Source organism: Sorex araneus, chromosome 3, assembly GCF_027595985.1.
Source record: "Sorex araneus isolate mSorAra2 chromosome 3, mSorAra2.pri, whole genome shotgun sequence".
NCBI lineage: Eukaryota > Metazoa > Chordata > Mammalia > Eulipotyphla > Soricidae > Sorex > Sorex araneus.
This window is the reverse complement of record NC_073304.1, coordinates 201,511,107-201,526,934: the sequence shown is the minus strand read 5'-3', so window position 1 is coordinate 201,526,934 and position 15,828 is coordinate 201,511,107. Positions and strand designations below refer to the sequence as shown.

The window sequence follows — 15,828 nt, the reverse complement described above, 5'->3', positions numbered from 1 at the left end:
ACCGTATATGGTGACAGGAATCCAACTCTCGTCTCAGCTGAAGCTGTATGCAAGGCAAAAGGCTTTACCTTTGTACTATCTCTCCGACCCCTACCCCCTGGTTTTCAGTAAAGTGTCAGATGCTTTTGAGTATCAGAAGTGAGATTTAGGCATACGTGATGCTGCTGAGGATTTTTGTTTTTGTTTTTGTTCTTTGTTTGGGGGCTACACCTAAGGATGTTCAGGGGTTTCTCCTGGTTTTGCACTCAGGGATCACTCCTAGCTGTGCTTGGGGATCACATGGGGTGCTGGGGATCGAACCCAGGTCATCTGCATGCAAGGCAAGTGCTTTACCCTGTACTATTGCTCCAGCCCCCATGCTGCTTGAGATTTTAAGTTTCAAAAACAAAACAAAAGTAGCCTGCAAACATGAAGGAGCTGATCTGCACATGCTAACCATTTCTGCCAGGTCTCGAGCACCAGGTGGCTGATTCCTCATTGCCAACACACACGGGGGTAATTGTATCATTCTGGGCTGCTTCGTTAGCACTGCCATGACATCACAGATGTATAACATCATAGAAACACTGACGCTAAACAAAGGGACACTAGAATCAACTAAAAGCTCTGAATTGTGTGGCTCGGTTTTGTGTCTTTGTAGTTGTAATTCATATAGTCAGGAACCATGTTTTTGCTGTGCCAAGGATTGAGCCCATGTCTTGTGCCTATAAGGCATGAGCCTTACCACTGAACTGTAGCCTCAGTCCTCACATCTAAAACCTTTTGACTCATGTGAATTATCTATATGATTCACATAAGCTCCCAGTCACCAGGATGGCTAATGAGAGCACGTGGGGGCTTAGCTGTGCGGGAAGGACTAATGGTTCCATCTTGGTGTTCTTTAGCCAGAAATGAGTGGGGATGACAGTCCCTGCCTGCTGATTTTGCTCCCCCTTACCTCCCGGCAGGGAGCCTGCTTCTCCCCTGCCTGCCCCTCCACACACACACCAGCACAGGTGACAGGTCACCACCCTCTGAGAGTCCCACCGAGGTCTGGCCCCAGAGGAAGGGTGTGTAGGGAAGGGTAAAGGGCCAAGAAGGGGCATCCCATCAGGCTTTAGGAGGAAGGGAAATAGGGCACATGTGGTTCCAGGTTGCTACAGGCTGTGGCAGATTTTTCAGATGCCAGGAAAATGTGATTGGAATGTGAGATGGTGCTTAGAAACCAGCTCCACAGGCCTGGGGGTGGGGGGAGTGGGGGTTAGAAGGCCGAACTTGGTTGTTCTCCCTTTGATCCACAGCTCTGCCTGGGGCAGCCAGGGGAGAAACTGAAAATCCTCTTCCCCATTCCTGCCTCCTCCTCTGAAGCAATCCCTTACTAAATAATCGCGGGCATTCCTACAACTACGTGCTTGCACTTGGCCTTGTTTTTATCTTTCTTCTAAGGCCCCTCTCCATGCTGATTTCCACTTTCTGGACACAGAGACTGAGGTACAGCAGCTGAGTTGGTTCCCAGTGGCTACACAGGAGGTCGGTCTTCCAAGGTGAAATCTTCATCTATCTGACTCCGAGACTAACGCTCTATCCCAGAGACCTTTCTGACGCCCCTTCTGGACTGTGCCTAAAGAGGGAAACCCTTCTATGAGTTCTACCCAAACTCGACGACCAGGGGCTGTGGGCAATATGGCCTGTGGACTGGCCTGGTGTGAAGAATCAGGAAGGCAGAGATACAGGGATACGGAATCCTGAACAGGGAATTCAGAGTTCAGGGTGGCACCAGGTGTATTTTTATTCCCGTATTCAGGAGTGTGGGTTAGGGATGTTTGGAGTGTATGAATAGGAAGGCTTGAGACTCTCAAAGAGCCTGCCATCTCAGGACAGGTAAAAGAAGGGGCAAATAATATGCCCCAGGCTCCGTTGGGGCTCAGGAGGGAAACGCGGTTGACTAGTGAGCTCGTCACAGGCCAGATGGGGACAGGTGCCCCATACACTAGTCCCGCTTCCTGTCCGCCTCTTTCCTCCCCACACAAACCTCCCCATGCCACCTCAGACCTTCCCCTGGGAATCTCACCAGACGTGAAGAGTCTGGGAAAGGCCCGGCGTGGCCCCAGAGTCCCTTGGGAGAGCGGGTTCTGGTGGGGGCCGGGTCAGGGGGGAAGAGTGACCAGATTACAAAACTCCGGAGGAAGTGGGGATGCGGGGGTGGGGTTGGGGAGCGTGGGGGGCGGGGTGGGGGCGGGGAAGGGCGCGCCTTACTGTGGGAGTTCTGCAGCTGCGTCACCGTGGCCATGAAGGGCGGCTGGGCCATGTGGCTGCCGGGGCTCTGCTGCATGAGGGGCTGCTGGTGCGGGCTGTGCAGCTGCTGAGAGAACTGCACGGGCTGCAGGGCTGCCAGGCTGCCGGCCACGCTGTTGATGACAGGGACGCTCTGCGCCTGTGACGTGTTGAGACCTGCAGGATCGAGGAGAGGGCAAGATCAGGCTCGGATGGTCACGGCGGCTCAGGAGCCCCTGCTGTGCGCCGGGATCAGCCTTCCTGGGGAGCGATTTTTCCAGACTCACTTGACAGAAAAGAAATTGAGTCTGGGGGGCGATGAAGTCACCTGTGGTCATTCCCTGGCGGATGGTAGACAGATGGCTTGAGGCATGAGTCTCTGTCACCTAGACTTAGCTTTCTGGTGATTGCCAAGACTCCAGCAGAGGCCTGCCGGCTCCCGACCAAGCTGGCCTCGGATTGCCTTGCCCTGGGGCCCTCAGGGTTTAATGTTCCCATCCGTGATGGAAATTGGTGTCCAGCTCTGTCAGCCCAGAAGAGGGCAGGAGTGTGCAGAGACCAAACCCAACCAAACCACCTCCATAGTCTGGGACTGTAGTGGTCAGGCAAAGAGCCGGGGAGGGCTCAGACACCCCGTTCTCTTGGGGGTAATAGAGAGGGGAAGAGCCAGATCCTCTAACAATCTCTGAAGGGTCCCAAACTATTGGGCAGTGCAGGACTTGAGGCCGAGAGATGAGTAGGAGGGGCCAGCTGGGTCTGGCCAGCTTTCTCTCCAGGGCAGGAGAGCCCCTGCAGGTCTGTCTGTGAGGGATCTGTGACGGATCCTGAGACCCCCTAGACTTCTGGGGCCGGTGCTTCAAAGATGGGGCCCCCAGTTCCACCCTCTGTGAGCTCCCTACCAGGCCTCTGGGGAAGAGCCAAGGGGATGGGAGTGAGGACAGAATCAGGGGAGACCTTCACCGCTCCCCGATTTCTGGGAAGTGAGGGAAAGCCTAGGTTGAAGAAGAAAATCTAGAAGAAAGCTTTCTTTATGAGGTGAGTGCAGAGAAAGAGGGGCATTTCAGAAACCCGTTTGTGGGAAATCCTGCATGAATAAGTACAGAGACCTCAGCAATGGCCCACTCCAAGCTTCCATCAGAGACCAGGTCTGAAATCTGGGAAACGAGGCCTCTGGCCCCAGCAGCAGTGCAAGGGGAATAAATCCTCTCACCATTGATGGCCCTCAGAATAATCCTAATTCTCATTCCCCAGGGGGTTGGATTTCCCAGGTTCCCCCATCTTCCTTGCTACCTCTTCCCTAAGGTCTCTGTCTCCGAGGAAGCCCCATGGGGTTGTGGCTTTCCCAGGAGCCCAGAGCCTCTGTCCTCCTCAGGAAATCTGTCCAGAACCACACATGCGCTTGTCTAGGGTGGATGACATTTGCCACTATAGTTCCGCAACCGGCCTGTGCTTTGGATTCATCTGGGGGGTGCTTTAAGAAATATACATTCCTAGGCCCCACCCAGGCCTCCATGAGTCAGAACCTTTAGAGGTGAGGCTCAGGAATCTTATTTTCAACACAGCCTGTTATCCTGTTGTGCCTCAGTTCCAGGATTGAGAGCCACTGATGTCATCACAGCTCCCATGGAGTGTGACTCTTGGCCTTTGCATCTGTTTTGTGACCACTGGTTCCTGCTTAAGAAGCATGGTATCCTGCCCAGCAGGTGAGGGGAGAGCAAGGGGCTGGCACTGCCCAGTAATTCATCACCACACTCTCTCCAGGCCTCACAGGGCTGAGGCAGGCCCACGGACTCAACAGGGTGTCAGCTGATGGGGGTCCTGCAGCCAGTCCTTCACTTGACACCCAGAGGGGGCAGGACACTGTCTCTCAGCACAGGTTCTGGTGCGCCTTACTATGCTTCACAACACATACACACACACACACACAGACCACTTACACACTGATACCCACAAACACACACCTCACACCCACACACTCTCAAACACTGACACACCTCTGATACACACACGAACTTCCCACACCACACACACACACACACACACACACACACACCACCCAGACTGAGACACACATACCCCACTCACACACTGATACCCACAAACACACACCACATACTCACACACTCTAACACACTGGCACACCTCCCACACATTCACACAACCCCCCGTACCATGCACACTCACACGCCACCCAGACTCACACACACATACCCCACTCACACACTGATACCCACAAACACACACCACCTACTCACACACTCTAACACACTGGCACACCTCCCACACATTCACACAACCCCCCCCACCATACAGACTCACACACATGCACCACACACGCGCACACACATACACATACCACACATGCACCATGCACATACCCTTCTGGAGTACACACTGGTATTGCAGTAAGGGGTTGTTGTGTGATACATAGAGAAGTGTGGGTGGGGGGAATGAGAGGGGACAAAATAGAAGTATGAGGAATTGCACCACAGGAGGTTTTACTTCAGACAGTTCCTCAGGAAATACACTGCTGTGTGTCCCCCACAGCTGAACATGAGAAGAGAGAGGTAAGTGGGATGTTCTACGCATCATTAGGTGGCAGGGAAAAGAGGGCTGGGATATTTCTCCCAAGGGCCTTTTCATCGGCTCTTCTAGAAGGCAAACATGGCTGTTCTAGGAACTGGACCTCACTCTCTGTCCAAACCTGGCCGTGCCACGGGTACCACAATCCTAGAGAGGGTCCAGTGGGGACAAAAGGAGTTTAGAATGATATTTGTCTTCTATGAGTCCCCTAAAGCTTTTCTGTCCCCATTTCCCTCTGCAGAAACAAGTGCAGAGAGTGTCCATTTCTGAGCAGCCAACGACAGAGCCGGAGCCACTCAGACTCACATCTGCTACATTTGGGGGCCTCCTAGAGGCGCCTTGCTTGTCTCCCCAAGTTGCCCTCCAAGACCATCCAGTATTCAGTTCCAAATGGGCAGAGTTTCTGCTCCAGGCTGGAGCTGAGGCAGAGGGTGTAGGAAAGAGGGCAGGGATGAACAAAGAAGCAGTCACTGTGTGCAGGAGGCCCAAGGGCAGTCAGGAGGACCTCAGGGCTATAGTTCCGAAAGGGGAGCCACGTGCCCTGGAGTACTGCCCAGGGTCCCAGTGACTGTTCTGAGAATTAGTGATTTGGCCTCAGCATTACAGATTTTCTGTAAAAAAAACCACTGTCTACGGGACAATGTGGAACCCCTCAGCAAGGTGGCCACAGCTACAGTCCCTCCTGCACCCTGGAAATGCCCAACTGTATGGGGGAGCAGCTCACTGTAGCCCTGTGAGACTTCTAGGGCTGGAAGGAACACATCCATTTCCCTGTTTCCAGCCATGGCTGTGACAACCTGTTTCTCCTAGAACATTCTAAACTCAGAAAAGTGGTGACAGTTTCTCCCCGAGTTCCTGCTCAGTACATTTCCCCCACTGTTCAAAGAGGTACTGGGTAACCACACAAAATTCCCGTTTAGAAGCAAACCCAGTGCCTTATCCTGCCTTATCTTTACTAATACAGACACCAGCACAATCCCCTAGTGAAGCCACCACATACCTAGGGACAAGAATAAACACCATGAAAGTGGACGCTACAAGGATCTCATGACTTATAGCATGCTTTCCTATGTACTAATGGTGATGGGGGCACCCAAGCAGTGCTCAGGGAACCTGGGTACCACTCCTCACAGCAGTTGGCCTGGTTGTGTGGTTCAGTGCTTGGGCCCAATGGCAAGACGCTGCACAGGCCAATGATGGTAGGGGCCACTAGGGATCTACCCAGTGGTGGTTGGGGTGAGGGTGAGAGTTCACACAGTGCCAGGGATTAGATTCTAGGTCTTATACATGTGAAGTATACACCAACCCTAAATGATCTACAAGCATATCAATATCAGTTGTTATTTGATCTCCTCACCCATTTCACAGATGAGCAAACTGAACCTTTTGAAGGTTCAGTGACTTAACTGAATGTGCATAGCTGGTGTGTTGTGACCCAGATGGTCCCATCCCATTCCATCCTCTTCTCCTGTTTTAGGCTACACAAATCAAATATGTGGTAAAGGTAAGGAACCCAAACAAGTGAATTCTAATCTAGAACTCGTAACTGTATTTGAAGGAATCTTCTTGATTTCTGTATCATTAGTTTGGCTCCCTGCCCATTCTTCCTCTCCCCTATGCCAAGTTTTTTTGCCCAAGAACAGAACTTACTTTGTGCAATGGCCATGACTCCAGAGAGGGGGGTCATGATGAGGTTTTGAGATTGTTGGGGATTATGGTGGGACAGGCTGTGGATATTCGTCAAGGTGCTGACAGGTGGCAAACCTCCTCCTGAGACTGAGATCTGCTGAAGAGAAAAAACAGCAATGTAAGTGGAACTGTGTTCCCCAAAAATATCATCTGAAGTGGCATGGTACAGCAATGCCTCAGCCCAGCCAGGTCACAGAATCATTCACCTGTTTATTCATTCCATAATAGTTATTAAGCCTTTTTATGGGACAGACACTTTTAGATGCTGAAGGTAGAGTAATAAGTGAAACAGACAAATGTGTCTGGTGGCACATCTACTTGCTCCCATCATTGAGTTAACTAACCCTCCTTGGAAATTTTTCTGGGGGATGGGTCAGAGAGATTGTCTAGTGGGAAAGGCACTTGCGTTGCATGAGGCCAGCCCAGGTTTGATCCCTGGAACTTTATATGGTCCCTCAAGCCCACCAGAAGTTATCTCTGAGTGCAGAACCAGGAGTAAGCCCTGAGTGCTGCCAGGTGTGGCTCCCAAACCAAAATATATATAATCAATAAATAAATTCCTCATTCAGGTGTATTTTATAACTGTCAGTTTGTTCTGTTTCATCTTTTTCTGAGGGATGAGGGGCTTCCCAGTGGTCCTTAACCTCATAGGCCAGGTATCACCAGAGCTACAGCCAGTAGCTCCCACTTGGGGGGAGGGGAGAGTATGTAGTTCCAGGGATCAAACTTGGGGCCTCATTCCTGTGCTCCATCTCTTTGAGGTAGCTCTCTGATTTCACTCGCTCACACTGGATAGCTCCTCAATTCTGCTGAATGTCTCCTATCTATTGGTGCTGAATACCAAGGCTTGCTAAAAATGATATTTTAAGAAATTCACTGGAATTCCCCAGTGAGAACAAACTTGGGAAAAACCTAGAATACAGAGAAACTGGCTCTGTTGAGCACTGCTCATAGGTTAACCTACCAACCTCCTTACAATCCCACAAGATTATTTTGTGTCATTCCATTTGTGTCATTCCTATTTTACTAAGGATGAAACTAAACCTCAGAGTAGGTTGCCTAAAATCCTAGCTCTGGTAAGTGTTACACTTGGTATTCAAACCCACTTCTGACTCAAGAACTCAATTCTTACCTTTTACAGAAAACTTCCCCTGAATCTAGCAATTATCATTAAGGGTTAAGGAGACTAACCACTGTTGGGCTTCTCTCCTTTTTTCAAAATCTCTACTATCCACTTAGAAAAATATATGCCAAAGATCTGGTAGTCTTGACAAATTTGCCAATGACAAAATTAGTAGACAAGCCTTGAGCTCCAGGCCCTGCCATTGTGATTCACCACGAGATTTCTGACAGATCAGTAAATAAATGTGTGTTACTTTAGTTTTGGCCACTTTGGAATTTTTTTTTTAGAGGATTGAAACCTCTTACTTATTCCTGTCTTTTCCCTCTCAATTTCTTTGTTTTCCCAAGTCTATAATGGCATCAGAAGTTTTTAGGGTCTCTTCTTCACTCATAACAATATGCCTAAGTGTCTTATTGCACTAGTTAAAACTTTCTGAATAGTGTTAAGCAATAATATCTATAATGGATGTGCTTGTTTCAATTCTGATGTTTTCAGAAAATATCCCAATATTTTCCCATTAATTACAAGGGTTGTATCAATTGAACACACACACTAGGACCACTTTTTTCATGATAAATGTGTTTACCATTTGTAGTTTAAAAAAATGATTTTAAATTATTAAGAAAGGCCTGTCATTGTCCCTGCCTCCCTTGTTCTCAACTAATCCAGACAACCTTCTTTTTTCTAATAGAGGCTACCAAGGGATGCCCAGTGAGCCCAAGGAAACATACTAAGAGGCTATCAGGGCCATGTTCACTAGTGCTCAGGGAACCACGAGGGATCAGAGATCAAACTCATGGCCTCACCCATGTCAGTCATATGCTCTACTACTTCTACTACTTGAGTTATGTCCCTGACCCCTGAATGGACATTTAATATAGATAGATAGAATTTGTGTAATATGTGTGTGTGTGTGTGTGTGTGTGTGTGTTCGTTCAGGAACTCAGGAACTCATGCATACAAACCATTGGTTCTTATTGTTATTACTGAACCACATCCTCCCAAACCCAGACATTCCTTTCTTTTTTTTGGTTTTTGGTTTTGGGGCCTGTTCTCAGAGAACCATATGGGGTGCTTGGGTCTTTCATGTGCAAGACAAACACCTGCCTGTTACACTATTTCTCTACTCACCTGCCCCCCACCCCACTCCGACCCCAATATTCTTTTTTATTATTATTATTAGTGAATCACCATGGGGTACTATTACAGACTTACAAACTTTCATGCTTGCATTTTAGTCATACAATGATCAAGTATCCATCCCTCCACCAGTACCCATTTTCCAACACCAATGGTCTCAGCATCCCTCCCTCACCCCCTACTTCCGTCTCTGTGGCAGGGCATTCCCTTTTGCTCTCTCTCTCCTTTTGGGTGTTGTGGTTTGAAGTAGAGGTATTAAGTGGCCATCATGTTCGCTGACCCCAACATTCTTAATGCCGTAAAGAACTTCAAGGATTAAGATATACACATAGATGTGAGACATTAATTTTCTCTTTTTCCATCGCTCATTACCCAGAGCTTTTCTATTTAAGTCTCACAACAGGTAAGGCACTAACTCCTACCCTGCCCTAGTCAACCCCATAGCTTCCAAGGTTAATTTGAAAAAAAGAAAAAGAAAAACCCAAACAAGTCTGTTTGTGTTTTTTAAATGAGCATCAAAAAAATGACTTAGAGGTCATGTGACCAAGAAGGAATTCTGACCACATCAAACAAGAGAGAACCAGCCTGTTTGCTGGACTTGTTTTTCAAAATGTTCAAGTCATTTAAAAAAAAAAATTCAGTAACCTGGGTAAGGTAGCCCTTTGGAGAAAGTCACTGAAGTAATGGGAATTCCCACCATTTCAACATGTGGTTTTGTATGAAAGAAAAAGGCAATGATCATGATAAAAACAAAAGACATGTATAGGCTTTTGAGTCTGTAAAGTGTTTTAGCTGACTGTGCTGTAGGGGTCAAAAAACAAAGAGGGAAGGCATTATTGTTATTGTTATTATTATTATTATTATTAGTAGTAGTAGTAGTAGTAGTAGTAGTAGTAGTAGTGCCCCTATGTTACAGATGAAGAACTGACTCTAAACAGAGCGAAGGCTAGATGGATGTCATTGGAAGAGTGAAAAAGTTAGAATTTGAGCCCATTTTTGCTTGGTTCTATCCCACCCATTCAGCATGTTTACGTTATCTCCATCGAATTCTTTTCTGCCTAGGAACTAGAAAGACAGAACTGTGGGTGTGGTGCTTGCCTTGCATGCGGCCAATCCAGTTCAACCCCCAGATCCCATATTGTCCTCTAAGCCCTGGCAGGGGCGATCCCTGAGCACAGAGTCAGGAATAAGTATCGATGGGTGTAGCATCCCCTATCCCCAACTCTGCCTTAAAAAGAAAAAGAAAAAAAAGAAAAGAAAAGAAAAAAAAATCCTTCCTACCCTAAAAATGCAATCAGGACTGTGGATTTGGCTTTGGGACTCATGGAGGCCAGGGAATGGCCAACATGGTCAGGTATGGTCTTTCCACATGAATTTGGAGAGCTGAAATTAAACCCATTCTGCCATGAGCCATTCTTCTGCTGTTTTCCCTTTCTGTGCCTCTGATCTGTATGATTGACATTACTATTCTCAATTCACAAACAAGGAAACAAGGAAGTTTAGGGAAGTTAAGAAATGTGTCCAACCAGTAGAGGTGACCTCTGAAGCTGGCTGTAAGGCCCCAGATTTTCTGAGTCCACAAGGGCTGTGGGGCTGTGATAGTGGCCAGTACGTGCTGAGTGATTAGTAGTGCAGATCTGACCATTCAGTACTAGAACCTCACAGTGTAATATTGGGGGCCAGCAAGGCCATACCCAGAGATGCTTGGGGGTGCCATGAGGTTCCATGATTCAAACTCAGGGCCTTGAGTATTCAAGGCATGTGCTTCAGTGCTTTGGGTTATCACCACCTTGGTTCCCAAAACATTCTCTGTTTTTGTTTGGGGGGCCATACCCAGTGGTACTCAAGGCTAACTCCTGACTATGTGCCCAGGGGTCACTCCTGCTGATGTTGGGAAATAAGCCAGGGTTGGCTGTATGCAAGGCAAACACTGTATTATCTCCTTGACTCTCAGGGTGTGCTTTTTAAAAACAACTACAACTGGGGCCGGAGCGATAGCACAGTGGGGAGGGCATTTGCCTTGCATGCGGCCAACCCGGGTTCGATTCCCGGCATCCCATAAGGTCTCCTGAGTACTGTCAGGAGTGATCCCTGAGTACAGAGCCAGGAGTCAGCCCTGAGCATCGCCAGGTATGGCCCAAAAAAGCCAAATAAATAAATAAATAAAAGTAAAACCAACTACAACAAAAAAAAGTTTTGTGTGTGTGCGGGGAGGGTGGAAGATGCAAAAAACACCAGTAAAAACAGGTGCAGACTATAGTCCCATGTCTGATTTGGTTTTTGCCAATGCACCAATGCACGCCATTGGAAAGAGTGCAGTCAGTTCTACTAAAAACTCAAACGGGGAGTATTATTTCCAAAACCAGTCCCTGGGAGATTTCAAACGCATGTCCTACTGGAATTGAATGCATTGAGAGGGGCATGCCTTAGATAGAGCTTAGCTCAAGAACAGCAGGCTATAGGCAATCTGCATACCAGCCCGATGAGGCAGCTGTTATTATCCCCATTTTACAGACAAAAACGTTGATGTTAAGCAATGTCCAGTCGATGGCTGATAAATAATAGAGCCCAGTCCCAGGACACCCTGGTCTCCTTGCCTGCATTATTTTTAACCATACTCTCCTCTTGTCTTACTGAACTAAGCTCTGGGATGGACTTGTTATATATTAACAGAAAATAGACTCTTGAATTTGGACATCCAGTGATAGTGACATAACATATGAGCCAGGGTGTCGGAGACGAGTGAGTAGCTGGATCTTGCAAACAAGCTTCCAGGTGTCTGATAACGTTGAGGTGTGCTGTCGTGGTCAATCATCAATCCAACGATCACTGCCCAGTAGAGCACTGCCAGCCAGAACGGGGGGAGAAAGTGCGACCGAGGACCAGCAGCCCAGCCTGAGTGAGGACGCTTTTCCTCTATAAAGAAGAAGCAGAGGGCTCCAAAGGCCAGTGGTCAGAGGACTGAACGTTTCCTCCACTGAGAAGTCAAAAGGTCTTCTCTGGGGAAGTTCATCCTCTCCCCTCGTTAATGTGGGTCTCAGAGCAGCCAGGGGCTCACAGGAATGTATCTGACACTCATAGTTCTTCATGAAGAAGCCACAGAAGGGAGGAGGAGAGGGCCAGAAGGGGGCATTGAACGACTCCCACAGAAGAGTTGACCACTGCCACGTCCTGAGACCACACTGGGCGAGCAGCCCAGGGCCCCTGAAACTAGAGTTGGCCGGGCTAGAGCTCCCTTCAGAAACGACACGTTGTTTTTTTCTCCCGGGAGCAGGGGACTCAATCACCTGTGACTCACCACCATTCCTCTGTTGCCTACACAGCACACACGTCAAGGTCTAAAGTGGCATCTGTCCCCCTCCCCCAGGGCCGGCCTCCACCTTCCTGGGGTCAGAAGCCCTGAGGGAATGTGCAGGGCTCTACCAACCTGCCACTCCTCCCTCCCCTGAAACAGAGCATGACTCAAAGAATCAAGTTTTCCATTTCCCACCCTCCCTATTGTCGTAATGCTTCTGTGCTCTGCTCCACGGCCGCTCTCCCCTGCTCTTGCGTTGCTGAAGGATTTGAATCTTGAAAACTCAAACTTTCACAGTCAATTCCTCACCACGGCTGCTGCCCTTCCCACTGGGTGTGGAGTTGTGTGTGGCTACGAATGGAAAAGATCTCATCAAGAGATTCACGCTGGGGCCTAACACCGCTATGCTTGTCTGCGACAGATTTTCTGAGATGGGCCAGAGTTATAGTACAGGTAGGGTGTTTGCCTTGCACATAGCTGACAGCTGACCCGGGTTCAATACCCCAAACCCCTGAACGATCCCCTAAGAGCGATCCCTGAGCACAGAGCCAGGAGTCTGCCCTGAGTACCGCTGAGCAAGGCCGTGTCACTGTCACTGTTGTCCCGTTGTTCATCGATTTGCTCGAGCGGGCACCAGTAACGTCTCCATTGTGAGACTTGTTGTTACTGTTTTTGGCATATCAAATATGCCACAGGTAGCTTGCCAGGCCCTGCCATGGGGGCAAGATACTCTCGGTACTTTGCTGGGCTCTCAGAGGGGTGGAGGAATGGAACCCGGGTCGGCCACATGCAAGATGAATGCCCTACCCACTGCGCTATCGCTCCAGCCCACCACTGAAACAAAATCAAAACGAAGATTTCCTGACCCAACACTGTGCTGAGTATTCCCAGAGCTAGCACATCTGTTCCCTCTAGTGATAATCCTGTGATCACTCACCCCCATTTTCTAGGAAAGAGAGATCTAGGGCAGTTCAAAACCCTGCCCAAGGCAAGATAAAGTGTTGGAGCCGGAATCTGAACCTGGGCCATCGGAACTTCAAAGTGACCCCTTCTCACTCACCGTCTCAGCATCACCCCTCCCCTGCCTGGCATTTTGCACTGTGATCTTCCTTGGCATGGCCATCCAGTGTCCTTCAAAATCCCACACCTCTCCCTGCCCTGGCCACTCACTTCATTACTCTCCTTGCCAGTGGGGTGGTCAAGAGAAAGAGACTTGTTTCACAGTGAGAAGTTCTTTGGGTTAAAAACTGGCTGATGGCCTTGGGGGGAGAGGGGGCGGGGAGGGCGGGTGGTGGGATGAATGAACATTTTATCAACACAAATGTCATTGGCAGCCCCAAGACAAACAGTGTCCCACCCGGCTTGCTTCTTTATGAGGCATTCAATCAATAAAATGAGAGCAGAGCTCTGTCAGATTTATTGGCTGGGTTCAAACTGAACACCTCTTCCACCCGCCAAAGGCTGGGTCACCAGTCCTACCTTTCCGTCCCAACTCCGGACAGCCCCATTTCCCCCTGCCCGGCTACAATGGTTCATTGTTTGAGGCAGGCCTTGTGAGAAGTTGTGTTTATTTTGCCTCTTATCTTATCAGCTCCAGAGCTACAATGGCCCAGGTGTACTCACCATTTTACCATCAGGTGAGAGGAGATTGTGGCCAGGGTCCAGGCTGGCTGGAGAGACTTGCTGTAAAACGGACTGGCTGGTCACCATGGCGCTGTTACCATGGTGACTGATGGTGGAGGAGGAAGTGACTTCATTGTTTCCTTGCTGGCTATACCGCACTCCTGCAAAACAAGGCAGACCCAGCAGGGAACATTAGTGCCCCCAGGGCCCAGAACACCGGGCTCCCCTTGTTTTCAAGGGTAGAGGACAAGAAAATAAGGTTTCCTTCTTATGGCTAGACTTGAGGTCTACCCATAGAGACTGTCTCTTACTAGGTAGAGGTGGTCTCTCTCCAACCTCTGGAATGTTTGTTTATTCTTGTTTTGTTACTTGGGTCACATCAGGTGATGCTCAGGGGTTACTCCTAGCACTCAGAAATTACTCCTGGTGGTGCTTGGGGGACCACAAGGGATGCTGGGGATCGAACATGGGTCTGCAGTGTGCAAGGCAAGCACCCTACTCGCTGGACTAATTCTCTGGCCCTGGCCCTGAATGTAAACCTTAGGAAGACAGGAAACTGTTATCTATTTTTTTCCACTTTCCTTGCTGCATCCCTGGTGCCTTGGGGCTTGGAAGTCACTCAATAAACTTCTGTCAAATGATTGAGTAAAAAGATTCTACTGGCTGTTGTTTTGCATAGTTCTTTTAAAGACTTCTCTTCCTGCCTGAGCCCTGTGTGGAGAGATCCCTGAGCACAGAGCCAGGAGTAAATCCTGAGCACCACCAGATATCCCAAGACCGACCTTCTGGAAATGTTTCCTTGGCATCTTTTGGCTATATGGGATTACAAAAACTAAGTCAACTCCTTTAACAGAGAGTGACCTTAAGGCAAACCAGAGTAAAGGACACTAATAGCCAAGGAACATGGGCTTAGATGGGCAGGACAAGGATGGCTTACAGTTCGGAGGCTCTATAACACACATTCCTTTGGTGGGGTCCTGTTTGGCTGACTTCCAAAACCTGGGGAAGGGCATAGCTCCAGGTGGGGACAGGTGGCACACCTAGGCAGAACTTGGATGCTTAGTAACTCCCTACAGTCTGCCTGCAGGGAGAGGAGCAGCTAACATCTTTACAGCTTCTCTGCTCTGACCTTCCATCTTGCTCGGGAACCACAAGGCAGCTCTATGCTCGGGAAAGGGGTCTTCCTGGACAGACACCAGGCAAGTGGGGGAAATTCCAGAAGGACCAAGAACTGCTTCCAGTTTGCAGAGGTCAAGTCCCACTTGGTGGGCCTGTGACACAAAGGGGCAAGGCTGGGCCATGGGACCTGACACTCAATGCCTTGGATCAGAAGATTTGTTCCTGCCCACAAGGGAAGAAGCCAAATCCCCTAGGCATGAACTACTGGAGCCCACTAGATGCCGTAGAGCTGCACTTCTCCTGTTGCTCAGTTGATTCCAAGATGAACCCTTATTGTATATTATATATGGAATCCGTTGGTCTGTTTTCCCCCTTAGTCTGCCTTCTGTCCCCACCAGAGTCCACCTTTCTATGAAGGCTACAAAAGTGCCCCCTCTCCCCCATAGACACCATAGAGGTCAGGCAAGCTTCCATGTCCACTGACTTCTAATTTGCCAAGACCAGGCTTGCCAAAGGGGACCTAAGCCAGTTTTCCTTGGATCTTTTGAAGGACATGGCCCAAGTTTAGTATGACCTAGAGCTCAAGAGGCTGTGCAGAAAACAAACAACTGTGAAAGCAGGCTTCTAACCTTCAAGAGCAGCTTGTTTGATGCATGCTCTATGGGCTTCTTCTATTGGTCATTTCCCCCATCCTTTGACTCAGGGCCTGTGGGGTCAGGGGTACAGTGCTGGCACTGGGACAACACTGAAATTCAGTGGCTATTGGTCTGGGGTAGAGTTTTGGAGAGAATTGGATCCAGGTGGCCTAAAAGAAAACAGACTTCCACATCTCCAACACCTCCTGCCCAGTTCCGTTCGTTTTCTTCCACATCCCGCTGTACCAGGCCAGAGCAATAGGACATTAGGCAGGGAGTTTGCCTTGCATGTGGCCAACTGGAATTTGATCCTCGGCCTCTCATATGGTCTCTCGTGCACCGCCAGCAGCACTGTAGCACTGGAGCAC

General features: G+C 49.0%; 1 protein-coding gene across 2 annotated transcripts in view; it reads right to left on the bottom strand.

Moving 5' to 3' along the window:
- Positions 1-15,828, bottom strand: part of HNF1B (HNF1 homeobox B) — a 64,990-nt gene that overhangs the window by 11,586 nt on the left and 37,576 nt on the right. Inside the window, exons 5-7 of one of the 2 annotated variants that reach the window (XM_055133031.1) lie at positions 13,707-13,867; positions 6,487-6,619; positions 2,236-2,430 (exon numbers count right to left, since the gene is read on the bottom strand). In XM_055133031.1, coding sequence (XP_054989006.1) covers positions 2,236-2,430; positions 6,487-6,619; positions 13,707-13,867 — 489 coding nt within the window. The remainder of the gene's footprint in view (positions 1-2,235; positions 2,431-6,486; positions 6,620-13,706; positions 13,868-15,828) is intronic. The other variant, XM_012932809.2, reaches the window with a different exon arrangement.